The following is a 21688-nucleotide window of genomic DNA, read 5'->3' on the forward strand; positions in this document are numbered from 1 at the left end:
GACCGCTGCGCAAATACGGTGTGACAGAAAGTATTGCAAAGACTGCCATTTTATTCTCTAGGGTGTTAGAAAAAAAAAGACATAATGTTTGGGGGTTCTAAGTAATTTTCTAGCAAAAAGAAAAAAGTTATTAATTGTAAACACCAAATCTCAGAAAGAGGCTCGGTCCTTAAGTGGTTAAAATTACCCGTCCATCTGATATTGCTCCGTTTACCTCGGAAAATGTTATTAATGGTCTGCAGGCACCTGCAGATGCTACAGTACATAAAGCACTTCAGATCTAAATCAAATTTTCAGACTAGAGCATCCTTGAATGTAACCGCAAGGTGACCTGACTTGCCAGTCCCATTAATGATGTATCCACCATCAAAGGCGACAACAGCAGATTGCCCTTTGGCTTTCAGGGGATGCAGATTTGACAACTTGTTTACACAGGCCTTTTTTCTCTGGCCCCTGCCATTCTTGTTGGATTAACTCCCCCAGTCCTTCAATGAAGGGAAATGAGACCGAAAATCGAGATTTGGGAAATATTTTATAACCTTGTGGAGAGTTTTCTCCACTTTACCCAAGGCAATTGCTCTTATAAAAGGCTCCTATATTTGGCAAAAGTCAAAGCCTGACGCCCCTTTAATGTCTTTATCTTCCAACTAGCTCTCCAATTCAGACACCACCTACTGATTCTGGTTGGAAACGTTAGTTAATTCAGTCACGGACTGAGGAGTAGATGCTTCATGTATCAACTCCTTGGCAGTTGCCTTAACCAAGGCTGCTACTTCTCGGACATCCTCTTATTTGTCAGTTGCCATTCCTTCAAGCAGACATGACATAATAGCTTGTCAGGCAATGACTTTCCACCAAAGACGCAGCAACCATTAGGGCTGGCAACCTGTATTTGTAGACGGGAGAGCAACAATTTTGAGGCACGAGAAAATGACCTTGAACCTGGATGTCTGCTCCTAAATGGAGACCTTTCTGGCCTTCAGAGGGCTTCCTCCATCTTGAGGTCCTTGCTGGGCTGTATGCCGCTTGCATCAGGTAGACTTGACATATTAGCTTGTTAGGCAATGACTTTCATTCACCAACACAGCAACTATTAGAGCTGGTAACCTGTGATGTTTGTAGACAGCGAGCAATGATAATGAGAGGCGAGATGATGACCTTGATGTCTGCTCTTAGATGGCAGCTTCTCTTGACCTTTAGAGGGCTCCCTTCATCTTGAGGTCCTTACAGGGCTGTAGATATTACAACAGTATTAGCTCTCTTTTTCCCTCAATATCTTCACTACTTACCTAATCCCTTTACCTTACAAGCAATAGGTGGTCTGTCTGGGCAGCATTCCCCATAGAAACAGAGCAAAGCAGCAGACTGAAATGAAAAGCTGCATGACACAATGACCTTAAGGCTGGGTTCACATATGAGCTGCATGCAGCTCACAACAGGGGTCCGGTGCATCCTGGTTCACCATTTCAGGTCCGATTTCAACTTGAATTTTGGGCTGAATTTGGACCTGGGTGTCCGTTTAATAAACTGTGATAAGCCGAGATCATGATGATCACCGCTTATCTCAGAGCATTGTCGGTTTAATATACTGAGATGAGTGCTGGAGAACTTATTCTCTTCTCATCTCTGTACACAGAACGGCTGCATTCTCTGCAGCAGAAATGGCCTGTTTAATAAACAGAGATGCCACTTTATCACTGTGCTTCTCTTTCAAATTCTCCTTTCTTGCTTCTCCAGCCCAGAGGTAGAGTTAGCAGGAAGAAAGAGGAGATCTCTGCCAGAGAATAGCTTCTTCCTTCGTTCCGTGGCCAAAAGTAAAAAAAAAAAACACTTTCTTAAATGCAGTGAAAAATACACCAACAGCAGGTTACAATTACATTAACTATAGAATTACACACAGAGATTATATATATATATATATATATATATATATATATATATATATATATATATATATATATATATATATATATATATATATATATATATACATATATATATATATATATATATATATATACACACACACACACATTTATTTATATGTATGTATATATATTTACTTACACCTGTTGTGTGTGTGTGTGCGTATATATTAGGGGTGCAACGGATCAAAAAACTCACGGAACGGATCATTTCTCGGATCAGAGTCACGGATCGGATCATTTTTCAGATCAGAAAATAATAATTGAATTTGCAAAAACCTGTGAAAATTCTACCACCATATAGTCCCCACTGTAATATCCACAATCTCCCCCACTGTAATATACATCTCCCCCACTGTAATATTGGCTGAGCATGGCTGGGTATCGCTGAGTATGGCTGGGTATTACTGAGCATGGCTGGTTATTGGCAAGTATTGGCTGGGTATGGCAGAGTATGGGCAGGGTATGGCAGAGTATTGGCAGGGTATGGCAGAGTATTGGCAGAGTATGGAGGGATGGCTGTGACTACAATTGTTATAGAGCAGCGATGTGGGCACTACAGATCCAGGCCCACAGCGCTGGTCCTATCCGATCTCTCCCCTCCACTTTACAGAAGGGAGAGAGGAACTGGCTTCATCATGACGCCGGTTTACAAGTAATCGCTCCATCATTTGACAGAGCGATCAAATTGTAAACGGCTGACGGGTGCACCAAGATAGCTGCCGCTCCAGAGCTAGGCCAAAGCCGCGACCTTTCCTAAGGCTGAGACCGTGGATCGCTGGGTGTGGCGATCCGAACAGGGTGACCCATTCCAATCACGGATCAGTGACGATCTGTTGCACCCCTAATAGAGATAGATGAAAGAAAGAAAGAAAGAAAGAAAGAAAGAAAGAAAGAAAGAAAGAAAGAAAGAAAGAAAGAAAGAAAGAAAGAAAGAAAGAAAGAAAGAAAGAAAGAAAGAAAGAAAGAAAGAAAGAAAGAAAGAAAGAAAGAAAGAAAGAAAGAAAGAAAGAAAGAAAGAAAGAAAGAAAGTATATCTATATATCCTCCGCGTCCTTCACATTTGTGTATTACAGTATACACCCGTGCAAAGGCAGTGTTGTGGCTACAGAAGTACAACTGATGCTGTAATTTTGACAGCTGCGCAGATGATGCATCACTGATAACGCAAGGTGATGTGTACACAAATGGCTGCAAAATTAAGAGCATCAGATGAGTCCAGTACACACTGCGTTTGCATGTTAATACGCCTGTGTGAAAAACACCATATATACTGTCTGTTTATTGGGTAGGGGGATTATATATTATTAAACTTAATATGTGCAGTGTATGTGGAGTGCTTCGTATTTCACTTTGGGGTTCTGATACGGAAATCTCCAGAGCTATCACGAGATTACAGAAACAGAAGCCGTTCAGGATTCTCAAAGCATTTGTAGATCACTTCTATTCACAGAGGGAGAAGTGATCTACACGGTATATTAAACTGCCACAAGGGTGAGAACAGATATCTCAAAGAAGAGCCGTGAACTCATGAGATGTGAAATATCACAGTTTATTAAAACGGACACCCTGAAACGGACCAAAAGACACACAGCATTTTTGGACAAATCGCACTGGACCTGCTGGGGAGATATGTGAACCAATTCCATAGAGGGCCAGTCAATATCTTCTGCTACTGCGAATTGGATGAGGAGAGTGCATCCAATTCGCAATGTGTGAAACCAGCTTAAAGCAGCACTGAGATAAAAAGGGAAACCACATCTGCAAACAATGACTTTATAAGCATCCAGCATGCATGAATAAACACCAACACGTGTTTCCCAAAAATGCCTTAAAACTATTTGCAACTAGCACCCTTTGCAATTAGTGATGAAATCAGCACCTGAGCATGCTCAGATCACTATCTGGTGCTCCCAGCGCCATCTAGAAAAAGGGCAAACCAGGAAACTGGCCACAGCAGCTGCATCACTTCCTGCCATCAATGCTCAGAGTGTACTTGCACTGCTGCAGCCATCTTGGAAATGGCAAACGTCCACAACACAGACAGATGTAGGAAAGCACTGACAAACAGAGAAAAAAATAATAATTGGAAAGCAAAAGGGAAATGCTGCCATTTATGCCAAAGTTTGTTTAACGCCTTGACAGGCCTGCACCACCAGATTGGGGCTCCTGTACAGTAAATAGCTCATTTAGGCTGGATTCACACCTATGCATTTCTAGTGCTTTTTGCATATTTGCACTACAGAACGGGTTCCATAGGAAACCATGTTAAATGGACTGTAGTGCTGGGTCTGACTTTGATTTATAGTTAACCAGTCATATCATGTTGTGGGAGCAGAGCCGCAACCCATTGTATGCTGCCATAATGTGCCAGGAAAAAACAGGATTTAAAAAAAAAACATCTTACCTGAAAAATCCTTTTCTTTGAAATACATCAGGGGACACAGAGCCATAGTAGTTATTATGTGGGTTATAGGCCACCTTCAGGTGATGGACACTGGCACGCCCTAAATTAAAAGTGCACTCCCTATATAACCCCTCCCACTGGTGGGAGCACCTCAGTTTTGTAGAAAATCAATACACATGTATACCAAAGAAGGGAGGGACCTCTGTGTCCCCTGATGTACTTCAAAGAAAAGGATTTTACAGGCAAGCTGTTTTTAAAAATCCTGTTTTCTTTTCATACATCAGGGGACACAGAGCCATAGTAGTTACTATGTGGGTTGTCCCATAGCAATGCCAACTGAAGGGAGGGAGACAATAGTAGGGCACCAAGAGACTAGATAACTCATACTGCAGCCTGCAGTACACTGCGCCCAAAGGCGATATTTTCATGATCTTTTACATCTACTTGATAGAATCAGAATCTGGTAAATGTATGGATTGAAAACCAAGTTGCGGCCTTGCAGATCTGAGCCATGGAGGCTTGGTGATGCACTGCCCAAGAAGCACTAACGGCCCTGGTAGAGTGCCTTTAAAATGATAAAGCAGAAATTCTCTTCTTTTAAGCCAAAAGCTTGAACAATCACATAACGAATTCAACTAGAAATCATAGGATTCCAATGCTGCTTGTCCTCTTTTAGGACTGTCAAGCTGCAGAAACACACAAAAAACATCTGTGTTTATGCATCCAATCGGTCACCTTTAAATGCACCTTGACCGCTCTCACCACATCAAGAGAAATGTAGTGACCTTTCTTTCAGAAAATTAAGTTCTGAAAAAAAAATTAAGGCAGAACAAAATCTTGGTTTAATATGAAAAAAAAAAAACTGACACTACCTTTGGAAGGAAATTAGGACGAGGCCATAATCCAACCTTATCCTTAAAAATAATCCAATGACTCTTTACAAGAAAGAGCAGCCAACCCTGATACTCTTCTTGCAGAAAATATGGAAATCAGGGAAATTATGTTCCTCGTCGAGGACCAAGGGAAAAATCCTGAATTTTTAAAGCCGACAGGAATAATCTTAAATTCCAAAGATTTAGGGGTAACCTAACGGAAGGATTAATCCACGTTTCCCACTGAATAAATTACGAACCAGAGAGTGAGAAGCAAGGGGTCATTGAAAAAACACAGATAAGGCCAATACCTGGCCTTTGAAAGTACTCAGGGCCAGCTTAATTTCTAATCCCATCTTTAGGAAATCAAGGATCCTACCTATGACAGATTTCCTGGGGTGCTAACCCCTCGATTCACACCAGGAGACATATGCCTTCTAGACTCCTTTAGTATATGACACTGAAGGCCGGCTTCCTAGCATAACCAAAGTATTAATTAGTGAAGCTGACAGCCCACGGTCTTATTTTATAATGTTGGTCTCGATAGCCAAACCGTTAAATTTAGCATTTGTAAGAAGGATGGAATACCAGACCTTTGCGAAAGAAGGTCTGGCCACATTGGTAGGGACCAAGGGTCCCCTACCACCATCTTTATGATCACAGCAAACCAATATCTCCTGGGCCACAAGAATCACCTCCTTCCCACCTTGCTTGCTCCCGCGAAGAAGGCACGGAAGCAGAACAGGAGGGGAAGCATAGATCAGTGAAAACTGATCCCATGGAAATAACAAGGCATCTGTTTCTCATGCCATTGGATCCCTTGTCCTTGACACAAGGTTGAACCCGGAAGCCAATAGACCCACGTCCGGAACTCCCCTTGGCATATTGACAGAATGATGCCGGGGAGAAGGAACCATTCTCCTGGAAAAAAATAAAATAAAAAATAGTACTCAAGTAATCCGCCTGCCAAGTCTCCATTCCTGAAATTAAATTGCCGATAGGCAAGGAATGTGGCTTTCTGCCCAAGACAGAAAAAAAATTCACCTCTTTCTGGGCCGCACGACTTTTCGTGCCCCTTTGGTCATTGAGATAAGCCACAGCTGTGGCATTGTCAGATTGAGCCTACGGCACCTGGTATTCCCAGGCGGTCTCCCATCCAGGTACTAACCAGGCCCGACCCTGCTTAGCCTCCGAGATCAGATACTTTCAGGGTGGTGTCGCCGTAGGCTGGATCCTGACAGGACAACAGTCTGAGCATCCAGGTCTCCAGGGCCAAGCATACTGCCCAAATCTCTAGAATATTGATGGGCACAGTCATCTCTGATCTGGACCATTTCCCTTGGACAGATGCTTCTTCCAGGACTGCTCCCCAGCCGAAAGGGCTGGCATCTGTTACCTCTTTACAGGTAACTGGTAGAAAGGATCTTCCTTTTAGAAGATTTTTGAATATCGACCATCAAGTGAGGCTCTGATGCACTTTGGTGGATAAACGCAATAGGAAGTCCAGAGTTTGGATCTTCTTGTTCCAAGTTGACAGGATACGGTTTTGCAGCAGTCTTGAATGGAACTGCGCATAAGGAATGGCCTTGAAGAAGCCACCATCTTTCCTAATAAACACATGCAAAGATAAATACAGGCATACCCCACTTTTAAGTACACAATGGGGTTTATTTACTAAAGCTGTAAAGTGCAAAATCAGGCTCACTTCTGCATAGAAACCAATGAGCTTCCAGGTTTTATAACCAAAGCTTAATTGAACAAGCTGGGGTTAGAAGCTCATTGGTTTTTATGCAGAAGTGAGCCTTATTTTGCACTTCCCAGCTTTAGTAAATAAACCCCATTGTGTACTTAAAGAATTCTACAGGCATACCCCACTTGTTTTAATCCACCAAATCAGTTCCTTTAAGGAACCGATTCTTTCCTGAGGTAAAAATACCCTTTAGTGGACTGTATCTATAAAATCAGCCCTAAGTACTGCAATCTCCTTGATGGTTTTAAGGAGGATCTTACTAGGTTGAGGAGCCAACCCAAGTATTTCAGGTAGCTGACTGTGGTAACCAGACCTTGTTTTAAACGGGCTATCGATTGACCCATCAAGCAATAGTAGATCGTCTAAGAAGGCTAGTATCGTTATACTTTGAGCCCTTAACCTGGCTAAAGGAGGGGCCAGGATCTTCATACACACTCGAGGTGCAGAAGCTATTTTGAAAAAAGGTAGTTACAAACTGGAAATGAAGACTTTCTAACTTGAAGCGTAGAAATACAAAGTTTTCCCCCTTGTAAGAAGGAGACTACTGATCGGATAAAATTCCATGTGGAGCTAAAGACTTTTCTCTGGATCCTTAGGAACGTTTGATCTGAGAAAAAACAAGGAGACGGGAACTCTTGGAACTCCAGATTGGAGCTATTGAGGAAGTCCCCCATTCGTCTTCCTGTCCGATCTATGAGAACTGCAGAAGAATTCCCCCTATTAAGCTAGTGGGGCGCCTCCTGATAAGGAGGCTACAGTATCCCCTAGGGATAAATCTGAGGATTACCTATTGAACCTGATGACAGAAGCCATCATGACTGCCTGGAGGCTGATGCCCCTGGCACAAACAGAAGGAGCTTTTCAAAATAAAAATATATTTACTCCTTTACTTAAATGGAAAAAAAGGGGGTACTTTTCCCACTAGAATTTCTTTGGATGAATTATCCAAACATCCTCAAATAGCTGTTCCACTGAAAAGGAAGACTAAGCCAGGAGTTTCTGCATGGTGAAAGGAAGTTTATCCTCCGCTGATGTGCGTTCCTGCACTCATGCGTTTTAGCTGCTTGTGTTTAGCAACAATGTGCACAGAACCATGTATAGCACCTGCCTTTACAGGTACAAACCGCTGTAGGCATCTCAGCAGTTGTTTTATAAGCCAGCACCTGCATGAGGACCTTGTGAAAGTTCTACAAAAGGAAATCAATTATTGCAAGCATAAAGCTGCCAGAATACTGGGCCTGCTGAGCAGGACACCTAGAACACCTGTTAAACTGGTCTCAACGATTAAGAAATTGCTGTCAGCAGGCTGCTCAATCTGCCAGAGAAAAACGTTTTTGGTTTTGTTTTTTTAACAGGAATTCCAACTTTATTCGTTGGATGCATAAGCATTTGAGTATTGTCTGCCAATAACAGCTCTTATACTGCGTTATCTGCTAGTACTTAGTAAATTTCCTCCACCAATGGATAAAGTGTAAAAACTTTTTTAGGAGGAAAATAACATTTATCTGGGAGATAGAGGTCTAAAAAAGTATTTTCTGACAATGGACAGAAAAAAGCATGCACAGTCTGAGGAGGCTTTAACAAACCCAAACACTCCGTTAAGGGAGCATAAATGTGGGGACATTGAAACCAGCTGGTTCTCCCGCATTTGACACCTCAGAAAAGGAGTAATCCGCGGTACCCTGAGAGGATTCGTCTTCTCCCACCCCTAGTTCCCCCGTTTGAGGCTGAGGGAAAAAAAACCTTTGGTAAAATACACAGGGGCTGCTGCAGAGTTGAAAACTGTTAACATTTCATTCCCCTGATGCTCACTCTAATCAGTCACCATCAGAAGAAATTGCATGCACTGCTTGAGCAATAGTTTAGCTTCAACACCGCTATTAAGGCTCAGCATGATGCAGCAGTAAACATGTCAGAGGGGAAAAAAAATAAAAAAAAAAATAAAAAAAACTGTGTCACCGAATCTTAAATGCCACTTTTGCTCGTGTCCCTCCTTAGTTTTACAAAATACACATGGGAGGTATTTTTAGAAACAAACTCTCCCGCACTGGACGTCAACGCCATGCTAAACCCTGCCCCCCCCCCCCCTGCATCACCTACAGCCCTCCATTTCATTAAGAGCCTCTTTCCCGCGCAAGCTCTCAATCCTGTGGGATCCCTGGGAGAAAGGAGAAATGGCAGGGGGGTCCATAAGCTGTGAGCAGCGTGCCATTTAAAAAAATAAAATAAAAATGCAGTGCTTCCTTCCACAAAGAAGAGGGGAAGAAATTTCGAAATAGAGGGGCGTCTGTGAGGAGAGAGAACCCCCACCAGACTTACCGGAGGTCTGTCATTCGGCCGGAGAAGCATCTGTTTCAAAACACAAGGTGGCTCTGAGAAGCATGAGACGTGAGTACTCAGTACAGCTCCCAGTGGTGACACAGACATTTCATAAGAAATATTTTTTCAAATTTCTTAGAAAACTTCACTTATCTTTTCCCGCTACAGGATTTTCTGTAGTAAACCAACAGACCCAATCTTCACTTTTCACGGTGGGATCCGTTAAACCTTCAGGAGCTGGGGATCCAAAAAGGAAAACCCACAATCCTGGGCCTGCAACAGCACCCTGGCAGTAAAAACTTTATGGCCTTAATACCAAAAAAGTACTGCATCCCAGGGTCCAGCTTCCCAAAGGAGAGTACTCACAGGCAAAAACCTTGTTTCTTCGGATACGAGGCCTGGGTACCATTCAATACGGCCAAGATTAGACACTCTGAATAGATCCGTTTGTATAGCCAGCCCCAGCAAAGATTGCTCCAGTGAAGCTCAGCACAGCACATCTTTACTCGTGACCAACACCTTAGACACTGGTAAAAAAAAATGGAGGCGCTCCCACCAGTGGGAGGGGTTATATAGGGAGTGCACTTTTTAATTTAGGGCGTGCCAGTGTCCATCACCTGAAGGTGGCCTATAACCCACATAGTAATTACTATGGCTTTGTTTCCCCTGATGTATGAAAATAAATACGTTTTACTAATCTGATCTTCTTTTCACTCTCCCTAGAATTCAACTTTAAAAAAAAAAAAAAGTTAGTCTGGCTAACTTTAGGTTAGTCATCCTCATGAATACTGGACTTCTTTTTACATCATGTCATAAATTTTTGCTAATTAGTACTTTTTCATATCTTTGGTGAAAAAGAACCCACATTAGTATATATTATTTGGTCTTTGTGAAAGTTATAGAGTCTACAAACTATGGTGCCAATCACTGAAAATGTATCACATCTGATCAGGCCTTCAATACATCAGGTGTATCTCATTTCTTGAGACACTAAGAGTCCGTTCACACAGGGGCAACTTGGGATCCGACTTCAGGTCGCCCCTAGTCGCCTCAGGTCGGACAACATTTAAAAACCAATGTAAGTGAATGAGAGCTGTCTTAATGCACGCTACTGAAGTCGCTCCGACTTCAAAAGAAGTTCCTGTACTACTTGAATCCGACTTGTAGGCGACCGGTACCCATTGATTTCAATGGAGGTCGCCTCCAAGTCGGATTTCTGCCTATACGGAGGCGACTTTGACAGAATTATTAGCTCTGAAGGGGGAACTCCACGCCAAATTTCTGAAAAAAATTTGGCGTGGGTTCCCCCTCCGAGAGCATACCAGGCCCTTAGGTCTGGTATGGATTCCAAGGGGAACCCCTACGCCGAAAAAACGGCGTGGGGGTCCCCCCAGATCCACACCAGACCCTTATCCGAGCACGCTACCCGGCCGGCCAGGAAAGGGGGTGGGGACGAGCGGGCGCCCCCCCCTCCTGAGCCGTACCAGGCCGTGTGCCCTCAACATGGGGGGTGCCTTGGGGGAGGGGGGCGTGCGATAAGCCCCCCGCCCGCAGACCCCGACAACCAACGGCCAGGGTTGTCGGGAAGAGGCCCTTGTCCTCATCGACATGGGGACAAGGTGCTTTGGGGTGGGGGGGGGCGCACGCCCCCCCTCCCCCAAGGCACCCCCCCCATGTTGAGGGCACGCGGCCTGGTACGGCTCAGGAGGGGGGGGGCGCCCGCTCGTCCCCACCCCCTTTCCTGGCCGGCCGGGTAGCGTGCTCGGATAAGGGTCTGGTGTGGATCTGGGGGGACCCCCACGCCGTTTTTTCGGCGTAGGGGGTTCCCCTTGGAATCCATACCAGACCTAAGGGCCTGGTATGCTCTCGGAGGGGGAACCCACGCCAAATTTTTTTCAGAAATTTGGCGTGGAGTTCCCCCTTCGGCAAAAGTCGCCTGGCCTGGGGCGACTTGTAAGTCGTCCCAAGTCAGGTTGAAGTCATCACAAGTCGTGTTGAAGTCGCGCTGTGATCTAAACTCAAGTCGTGTCCAAGTTGCCTCACTCAAGTCGCCTACAAGTCATGTTGCCCCTGTGTGAACGGACCCTAACAAGTCAGGAAAGTACAAATACCCCCCAAATGACCCCTTTTTACAAAGTAGACATTCCAAGGTATTAAGTAAGTAGCATGGTGAGTTTTTTTAAGTTGTCATTTTTTCCCACAATTCTTTGCAAAATGAAGATTTTTTTTGATTTTTTTTTTTTTTTTTACAAAATTGTCATATTATCAGGTTATTTCTTACACACAGCATATGCATACAACAAATTACACCCCAAAATACATTCTGCTACTCTTCCCGAGTATGGCGATACCGCATGTGTGAGACTTTTACACAGCCTGGCCACATACAGAGCACCAACATTGAAGTAGTACCTTCAGGCGTTCTACGAGCAAAAATTACACCTATTACACTTTTGAAGGCCCTGGAGCACCAGGACAATGGAATTTCCCATAAAATGACCCCATTTTGGAAAGCAAACACCCCAAGGTATAATCTGTGAGGCATAATGAGTCTTTTGAACAGTTCATTTTTTTCCAGTTTCAATTTATAAGATATTTCAAACACATAGAATGTATATAGCAAAAATTACACCCCCAAAACACATTCTGCTACTCCTCCCGAGTATGGCAATACTACATGTGTAGGACTTTTACACAGCCTGGCCACATAGAGAGGCCGAACACTGAAGTAGTACGTTCAGGCGTTCTAGGAGCATAAATGACATCTCATTCCTACCTATCACACTTTTGAAGGTCCTGGAGCACCAGGACAGTGCAATTGCCCACAAAATGACCCCATTTTGGAAAGCAAACACCCCAACGTATTTTCTATGAGGCATGGGCTGCAAATAGGTACTCGGGTACTCTGATGGCCTGGAGACAGGTACTCTGATGGCCTGGAGACAGGTACTCGGGTACTCAGGTGGGCCGTGACAGGTACTCGGGTACTCAGGTGGGCCGTGACAGGTACTCGGGTACTCAGGTGGGCCGTGACAGGTACTCGGGTACTCAGGTGGGCCGTGACAGGTACTCGGGTACTCAGGTGGGCCGTGACAGGTACTCGGGTACTCAGGTGGGCCGTGACAGGTACTCGGGTACTCAGGTGGGCAGTGACAGGTACTCGGGTACTCAGGTGGGCAGTGACAGGTATTCGGGTACTCAGGTGGGCCGTGACAGGTACTCGGGTACTCAGGTGGGCCGTGACAGGTACTCGGGTACTCAGGTGGGCCGTGACAGGTACTCGGGTACTCAGGTGGGCCGTGACAGGTACTCGGGTACTCAGGTGGGCCGTGACAGGTACTCGGGTACTCAGGTGGGCCGTGACAGGTACTCGGGTACTCAGGTGGGCCGTGACAGGTACTCGGGTACTCAGGTGGGCCGTGACAGGTACTCGGGTACTCAGGTGGGCCGTGACAGGTACTCGGGTACTCAGGTGGGCCGTGACAGGTCATCTTTATTGGGGGGGGGGGCACTGTAAGCGGTAACGAGATGTTACCGCAATCTCCTCCTCACACACGATCAGTGTGTGAGGAGGAGAAACCGGTAACATCTCCTTACCGCGGTTTGTTTACATTTTAGTGATCAGCTGTGAAAGGATCACAGCCGATCACATGGGTAAACAGCTGGCCACCAACGTGCGATCATGACTTCATCGCGGCCGATCACGTGGTAAACAGCCATAACCAATGGCTGTTTACTCCCTTCGGTGGCGAGCGGTGTCTCCGTGACACGCCGCCACCGAAGAAACAGGGATGCGCGCATTCTCTGTTTAAACGGGAGGCCGTCATATGTCTCGCCACAATAGGTGCGCCGCCTGGCCGTCATTTGACAGCCGGCGGTCAGGAAGTAGTTAACCACTTAAGCCCCGGACCAATTTGCAGCCAAAACGACCAGGCCCATTTTTGCGATTCGACACTGCGTCACTTTAACTGACAATTGCGCGGTCGTGCGACGTGGCTCCCACATAAAATTGGCGTACTTTTTTTTCCCACAAATAGAGCTTTCTTTTGGTGGTATCTGATCACCTCTGCTGTTTTTATTTTTTGCGCTATAAACAAAAATAGAGCGACAATTTTGAAATGCAATATTTACTTTTTGCTATAATAAATATTACCAAAAAATATTTTAAAAAAAACATTTTTTTTCCTCAGTTTAGGCCGATACGTATTCTTCTACATATTTTTGGTAAAAAAAAAAAAAAATTGCAATTAGCGATTATTGATTGGTTTGCGCAAAAGTTATAGCGTTTACAAAATATGGGATAGTTTTTTATTAATTTTTTTTTACTAGTAATGGCGGCGATCAGCAATTTTTATTGTGACTGCTACATTATGGCGGACACATTTGTGGGACCATTGTCATTTATACAGCAATCAGTGCTATTTAAATGCACTGATTCCTGTGTAAATGACACTGACAGTGAAGGAGTTAACCATCAGGGGGCGGGGAGGGGTTAAGTGTGTGTGTGTGTGTGTGTGTGTGTGTTTTTTTTTAAACTGTGGGGGGGCATGGCTTGGCGTCTGACATCACTGATCGTCTTTCCCGATAACAGGGAACAGACGATCAATGACAGGCTCAGTAGGAAGCACAGGGATAGGTTTGTTTACACAGACCTCTCCTCGTTCTTCAGCTCTGTGACCCGATCGCTGGTCCCACAGCCACGGAGCTCAGGACCAGGTAGACTTTTGTTTGGTTTCATTAAGCCATAATACAAAGCATTGTGGGAGATGCAGTGAATGAGGAAGTGACTCATGTTTAAACCATTCAAGGAACTACCTACCCACAATGCCCCACTTACCTACCCACAAGGCCAAGCCACCGAACAGCCTACTGGGTAAGGAGATATAAGGGACAGGCGTGGCACATTTCTGTCTCTTGCTGGGAAGCCATTAAAGACCTGCCTGCAGGGAGCTGTGGGGTGTGATTGAAAGACTGTGGCCTATGTGGCGCGGAGTGGAATAGTGTGGCCTCCAAGGAATTCCGGAACACAGTGTGCTGGATCAGCACGTGGATGGATCGGAGGGCTCAAGATAACCCGAGCGTTTCCTGCATTGCAGTCACCAACCATCAAGAGGAGAGTACGGTGTGACGGCACCAGCTTGGAGCGGGACTGAGATATCAGAAGAGGAGCAGTACAAGCATCTGGGACTTGTGTGGTGAGCGGGCACTTGCCGAGATTGATAGAATACTTTGTTACTGTGCAAATAGGTCCCGGGCGGCTGGTGAGACCTGTAGTCCCACAGAAGCGGTTTCACTTACTCAATGACTGTGTACAGTGAAACCTCAGTGTTAGTTTTCCCTGTACTACAGAGCTAATTTTGAGTTGCATGTTCCAGCCAGGAAGAAGTTCTATAGGTGCTTTATATAACTGAGCACACAGTTATCTACACAGCACTTTCTCATGGATATAAGAAAAGGGTATATCCCGTAAATTCATGTAAAGTGAAGACACAATATTGTGTTTCAATTATTGTTTAATCATCCTAGTTTTTTAGCGCACTAATATTCATATTTATATCTACACATCACCTTTGCTAGTATTTGCTACTCACCTTTTTCCTGGATTACAAATACTGCAGTTTAATAAGCTAGCCGAAGAGGAAGAAGACAAGACACTTCATTCACTATAAAGGGTTCTTACCTTGTTATACATATCCTGAGAACTGCATTACAACCTAGGGGGAGCCCTTGTGTATATGACATAGATATATGTACTGTATTACACTGCTGCATTGTATCTGATAGTGTACTGCCTATTCAACGTGTGTATGCTCTGAGGAGGGAGTGGGACTGTGTTCAGTGTAAGGAATTTATCATATTGGGTATGAGTCCCACCATCTGCCTGTCTGCATATGCTTCTCAAGTTACTATTGAGTTTTGGGTTTCACCTACAATTTGGTTATTACTTTTATTCTTTATATACATTAGTTACATAGTTCGAGTCAGGTTGAAAAAAGACACAAGTCCATCTAGTTCAACCAAAAAAAAATAAAAAAATCTATTTGTTGACTGTAAAGTGAATAACTCAACACCGACTTCACTATATGGACCCCTTATATATTTGTACATGTTGATCATATCCCCCCTTAATCTCCTCTTATTAAGAGAGAATAAATTCAGTTCCTCTATGCCTCTTATCAGTTTTGTTGCCCTTCTCTGCACTTTCTCCAGTTCCCCGATATCTTTTTTAAGAACTGGTGCCCAAAACTGAACTGCATATTCCAGACGAGGTCTTACTAATGATTTGAACAGGGGCAAAATGATCTCTCTCTCTCTCTCTCTCTCTGGAGTCCATACCTCTGTTAATACAAGAAAGGTCTTTGGTCGCTTTGGAAACCGCAGTTTGGCATTACATGCTATTATTGAGCTTATGATCTACCAAAACCCCCAGATCCTTCACTACGGATCCCCCCAGTTGTACTCCCCCTAGTATGTATGATGCATGCATATTTTTTAGCCCCCCCAAGTGCATAACTTTACATTTCTCAACATTAAACCTCATCTGCCACATAGTCGCCCAATTAGACAGAGCATTGAGGTTGGCTTGTAAATAGGAGACATCCTGTAAGGACGTTATTCCACTGCATAGCTTGGTGTCATCTGCAAAGATGGAAATGTTACTTTTGATCCCATTCTTTTTGATATAAAGATATTAAAAAGTAAGGGTCCCAGCACAGAACCTTGGGGTACACCACTGATATCCTTAGACCATTCCGAGTAAGAATCATTAACCTCTACTCTCTGAATTCTGTCTTTTAGGCAATTTTCTATCCATTTACAAACTGATATTTCCAAACCTGTACACATGAGCCGTGTGTGCGGAACTGTATCGAACGCTTTTGCAAAATCCAAGTATACCACGTCCACCACCACCCCTCTGTCCAAGGTTTTACTTACCTCCTCATGAAAAGAAATCAGGTTTGTCTGACAACTTCTGTCTTTCATGAATCCATGTTGTCTGTTGCTTAAAATATTTTTTTCCAGCAAGAACTCGTCTATGTGGTCTTTTATTAATCTCTCCAGTATCTTCCCAACTATAGAAGTTAAACTAACAGGTCTATAATTACTTGGTAAAGACTTTGTTCCCTTTTTAAATATAGGCACCACCCTGCGCCAATCCAGTGGTACTATTCCTGTCATTAATGAATCCCTAAAATTTAGATACAATGGCTTTGAAATTACAGAGCTCAATTCTTTTAGGATCCGTGGGTGGATGCCATCAGGTTCTTGATCCACCTTTATTCTGTCTAAATATTTATGGACCATACCACTTTTGAGCCATTATGGATTTGGGGCTGCGTCACTACCACCCCCATTATGGACATGAGCTCCCCCATGCTCCTTTGTATACACAGAGCTGAAGAAAGTATTTAAATATACAAAGTATTTAATAAATTAGCCTTCTCTTTGTCCCCAGTCACCGACTCCAGATTATTTTGTAAATATTGGGATTATCGCTGTGTCTAATGTATTGAACAAATTCCTCTCAGTAAACCTTTCATGTGGTTAATTTACAATTGGTGTGAGACTATCTTTTGCTACAGCTGGTGGAGTGATGGCTACTCAGGCGACAGTAAATATACAATATATTGTGTGGCTCTTTACCATTGGGTCTTACACTAACATTACTACACAGTTGTGCCAAGTAGGTCAAGTTCATTTTCTGGGGTTGAGAGGCAGAGTGCAGGTTCAATCAATTATCAGCAGGGGTTCGGTGTTACACAAGTTAGTGGATCAAGCCTGCCTATTAGTTACACAAAGCTACAGGTTTTCATTGTGCACCATTTCAGCCATCTAGCCGCCAGTGTCCTAACAACCAATGATGTCATCAGTTAATGAGAAGGATATCGGGCACCTGCCCCACTCCTTCAGCACCAGGATCACATTAGCTGGGTGAGAGAGAGGTAAACCAAGGGAGAAGAGATACTAATCAGTGTGCAAAGGCTTCGGAAGAATAAATCACCGCTATAGGTGTCCTATGCATGTGGATGTCGCCTCATTATGCAAAGCTATTAGTATTGTTTTTTAAATTTTACAATAGGGTGCCTCCAGATTGTGTGGAAATTTAGAGGGTCCCCTGACTGAAAAAAGGTTGAGAGGCCCCAGACTGACAATGATGCTGTTTGTTGTGCCCCTGTGATCCTCTATCCATAGTGGGGGCACTCTAATACTGGTGCATTTCTGGCCTGATCACTAGGTGAAAACACATCTAATGATTGGTAAGCTGCAACAGATTGCATTTTGATGTTGGGTTTAAAGTCCATTTTTTAACTTGTACCTACAGGTAAGCCTGTAATAAAGGCTTACCTGTAGGTACAGTGAATATCTCCTAAACTTGCACTGTTTAGGAGATATTCACACAGCATGCAGCCAGTGAGCTCACTGGGGCATGTGTTCTGAAGGGACAGTATTTAGACAAAATGTCGAATCTGCCAGAATATTGAACCCACGTCACTTCCAGTGACATGGCATCAGCTGTTTAACCACCTGACATCTGCGCTATGGCCAAATGATGGCCACAGCACGGATGTGAATTCCCGGGAGGCCGTCATTTGATGGCCTTCCCTGTGCACGCTCCCTGCAGGGCGTGCGCGCGGAGCGCACTGTGATCACCGAGTCACTGAGACTTGGGTGATCACCGATCTGAGTAAGTGGCCGGTCCTGGCTCCTTACAATGTGATCAGCTGTTGGCTAATGACAGCTGATCAAAACAAAAGCTCAGTGATCGTTTTTTTTTTTCTTCTCACGCTGACAGTGGAGGAGAAAAAAAAAAAGCCAATCATCGGCTCACCTTAAAGAGACATCGGTCCCGAAATGGAAGAGGCAATTATGCCTCATAATTACAACCTGAAAGTGCCAAGTGCCACCTATCAATGCCCACCAGTGGTGCCAATCAGTGCCACATAGAAGTGTTGCCTATCAGTGTAACCGATCAGTGCCCATCACTGCTGCCTCATCAGCACAGATCAATGACGGACAAAAATTACCCGTTTTAAAATTTTAGAACAAAATTGCATGTAAAATTCCTTGACCTAAGGCCATCTTGGTACACCCCGCACTCGACCGCAGTAAGCCTGCAGTCAGAAGGCTGCAGCAGACATCCTTTTTACACCCACCCAAGTTTTGCATTTCACACTTGTTTTTACCACTAAACTGAGCTTACGTAGAAAAATACAATATGTACAAATCTGTCTGTTTTCATGTTGAATTTTAAAAGCAGCGGTGTTCCATCAGATTAGCAAACCCGTGAGATCAGGCTTGCTGCTTTTAAAATTCAAGATCAAAACTGTGTCATGGACTTCAAAATACTGTATTTCACTATCTATAAGCTTAGTTTACTGAGCTTATATATAAGGTCCTTGTCCGCCTCCTCCGATACATCAGAACAGGGGCCCGCCAGTCACAGCGGGGCCCGAGTCTAAATCAGAGATTTTCCCAGAAGACGGTGGGGGGAGTGGATGTTTTTTTACCCCCCTTGCACCCACACGCCACTTCCACCCTGGCAACAAAGGCCTCCAGGACCGCCGACAGGTGCAGGGGAACCAGCTGCAATCACAGGGATGTCTGGGGAAGAAGTGCCAGCTTCTGACACCATGCTGACCCACACTCCCCTGTCAACACTTAGAGACCTAAGGCAAGTCACACAAAAGTCCACCCTCCTAGCTGCACAGACTGAGGGGCCCTCCGCAGGACTCACTACCCTGACCCAGGTACTGCACTGTGCTGCTACGGTCTGCTCTCCCCTGTGACATCCACAAGGTGTCTGTATGGAAGCGTGCTGTTCTAGAAGGAAACAAGCGCCCAGTCCTAGAGGCAAAACCACCTAAGGCTACTAGAAAATGTCCGCCGGGCACTCCTCAGCAAAAAAACGTCAGAATGCCAAGAAAATGGCCGCCGAACTACTAGAAAATGGCTAAAGCCTCCCCACATGGCTCACACAGCACAGAAATCCACCGTGGCCCAGAAAAAAGGGAAGAGGATGAGCGGACCCCCAACACCCATCGCAGCGCCCTGCCAGGACCCAGAGCCCCCCCACCCCCGGAAGATCCAGAGCCCCCCCCGGAGGACCCCCAGCCAGGTACGTGCACAGCACCCCCTAAGCCCTGTCACACAGTGGCCCATAGCATGGGGAGGAGGGAAGGACAGGGAGAAAAAAAAAGGGAGTGAGAGACCCCCTAGTAGAACTCCCAGGGATTGCCCAGCTGCTCCATCCTGCAGAGACAGGTGGAACCATACTTAGTCCTCCTGCAGGAACTGCTGGACGCATTCCAGAGACAGACCCATCATCCGAGCAGTACGGGGTGGCTGCCAGCCACGGCGCACTGTGACACTGACAGCAGTAGTCTGGTCATGTGTGTGCCCCGGTGCATATAGCTCACCGGCCACCCCTGGAATAGATGGGGCATGTCGGGGCCGACCCAGCGCGTAGCTAGGGCCTGCTCATGCTCGATGGCCAGGCTGGGGAGACTACAGGGATCAATGTTATCCAGCCTGTCACCCAGCTCAGCTGTTGATTGAAGATCACAGGAATCAAAAATGCAGACAAAATAAAAAAATTCCCAGGACCAATGGTCCCATCAGGAGCCAATTCCTTCTCCTATACTAGGCAGAAAAATCTGAGCTGCTGGATGCAGTGTGAGGGGTTATAGCCAGTAGGACTGCCCCCTGGGCAGTACTGTGCAAGTGTTGCTGTTTTTAACAGTTGCTGCCTAGTCCTCTTCTAAAGGGGCGATATAACCCTAAGGTCAAGAAGAGCTGCTCTGTCCATCAATGAACGAAAACAGGGTACCCTCTCCTCGGCCAAAAAAATGACATGCCAAATGTGGCATGTCAGGGGGGGTCACCTGCACTTAAAGTGGAAGTTCCATTTTGGGTGGAACTCCGCTTTAAAGAAGTCCATCTTCTAACTGTGGGTGCCCGGCTGTGGCTTGTGAATGACCAGGTAATCTTCTGGGACCTGTGACCCAAAAGATTGCAGGAATGGAAGGGGGAGAGGTGATCTTCCTTCCAGTGCCGCAGAGCTAGAGGAGGAGGTGGGAACTGGGTCCCCGTAAAAACAGGGTACCTGCTCCTCCCCCCAAAAAATGACATGCCAAATGTGGCATGTCAGGGGATCATCTGCACTTAAAGTGGAACTATGCTTTAAAGAAGCCCAGCTTGAGCTTTTTAGGCTGGGCTTCTCCTCTGAGTCAGAGGAATGCAATTCGTTTTGCACTCCTGTGACCCATTTTTCAGTGGAGAGCGGTCTGAAGTCCGCTCTCCGCTGATGTCACTGCCATCAGTCCAGGCCCCGCGTCTTCCCGACTTCCAAGTCTGGATCCTACAGCTGCCTTGATTGATGGCAGTCTCAGCACTCCAATCAGCGTGGAGGATCAGAGAGGAGAGATGCTGACTGACAGTCAGCAGCTCTACTCTTGGAGAGGAGCGATAACCGAGCCATCGACGATGTTCATTCGTTCGCTTGGTTCTCAGTGTAGGGGTGCCGGGGGACAGCTGCAGCATCGCTCTGATGCTGCAGCCACCTAGGGAAGTATAGATATCCAAAAAACAAACCCATACTTCTCTTTTAAACTGAAGGGGGCCCAATTATCTTCTATTTTCTGGCATCTTTCTACCGCTTTCATACCGCGGGTACACACAGGTGTCCAGTGCTGGAAAGGCACATTTTCATCAATACGTCCTTGGAGGAATTTAGTAATGGCACACAGTGGAAGTGATGCTACGTTGGCATTTGAACCACATACCTACGATGCTCAGTATGTTGTCTGGTGGACATCTTAGGTGATATAGTTCAAAATGACAGCACAGATTTCCATTAGCGTTTTAACAATTAAAAGATATCTGACCAGTGTCCGGGTATATGTGTACTCCACACCGCCTGGCTTAACGTCAAATTCTTCTGTACTCGCTGTGTCCTCTGCCCGAGCCCCGACAACAACCAGCAGACCAAGCACAGTCCCTACAATCACGGAGGCCGCCATATTCAGGAAGAGCAGTAATACCACTTACCACTAGGGGGAGCCAAAAGCCCACGTCTTGTTATACACGTAGACTTAACTAGAGACATAAATAATACAAATGAATTCCGGTAAATAATCAAGAAAGGAAAGGATTGTATACGCGGAATGCGTTTGTAAATATTTGCCGCATAGTTTGTGTGGCGCGGAGCTCCAGGAGCTAGTCTTTATCGCCGCCATTTTGTAGGAGTCCGTTGACATACTCTAAGAAACGTGGACAAGCTTGATTCGATATTGCTGACACTTTGGTATTGGTAACTGTACTTCCCTTCACAGACTCAGCGTTATGTATCAGCTGTCCTGTCAGAAAGCCGCACCGCTACCCATCAACAAAAAAAAAAAAAAATGCAAGGCAAGTG

The 21688-nt window shown here is 45.1% G+C and overlaps 1 protein-coding gene and 1 pseudogene across 1 annotated transcript in view; both read right to left on the bottom strand.

The window, feature by feature from the left end:
• The window catches only part of MYDGF (myeloid derived growth factor), a 60074-nt gene extending 38763 nt beyond the window's left edge, over positions 1-21311 (bottom strand). Inside the window, exon 1 of the mRNA XM_077475782.1 lies at positions 21159-21311. Coding sequence (XP_077331908.1) covers positions 21159-21293 — 135 coding nt within the window. The 5' untranslated portion in view covers positions 21294-21311. The remainder of the gene's footprint in view (positions 1-21158) is intronic.
• LOC143979084 (5S ribosomal RNA) lies at positions 6324-6432 on the bottom strand (annotated as a pseudogene).
• Positions 21312-21688: the final 377 nt, after the last annotated feature.

This window comes from Lithobates pipiens, unplaced genomic scaffold (assembly GCF_037356315.1).
Source record: "Lithobates pipiens isolate NorthernLeopardFrog02 unplaced genomic scaffold, aLitPip1_a1.2 Scaffold_13, whole genome shotgun sequence".
Taxonomy (NCBI): domain Eukaryota; kingdom Metazoa; phylum Chordata; class Amphibia; order Anura; family Ranidae; genus Lithobates; species Lithobates pipiens.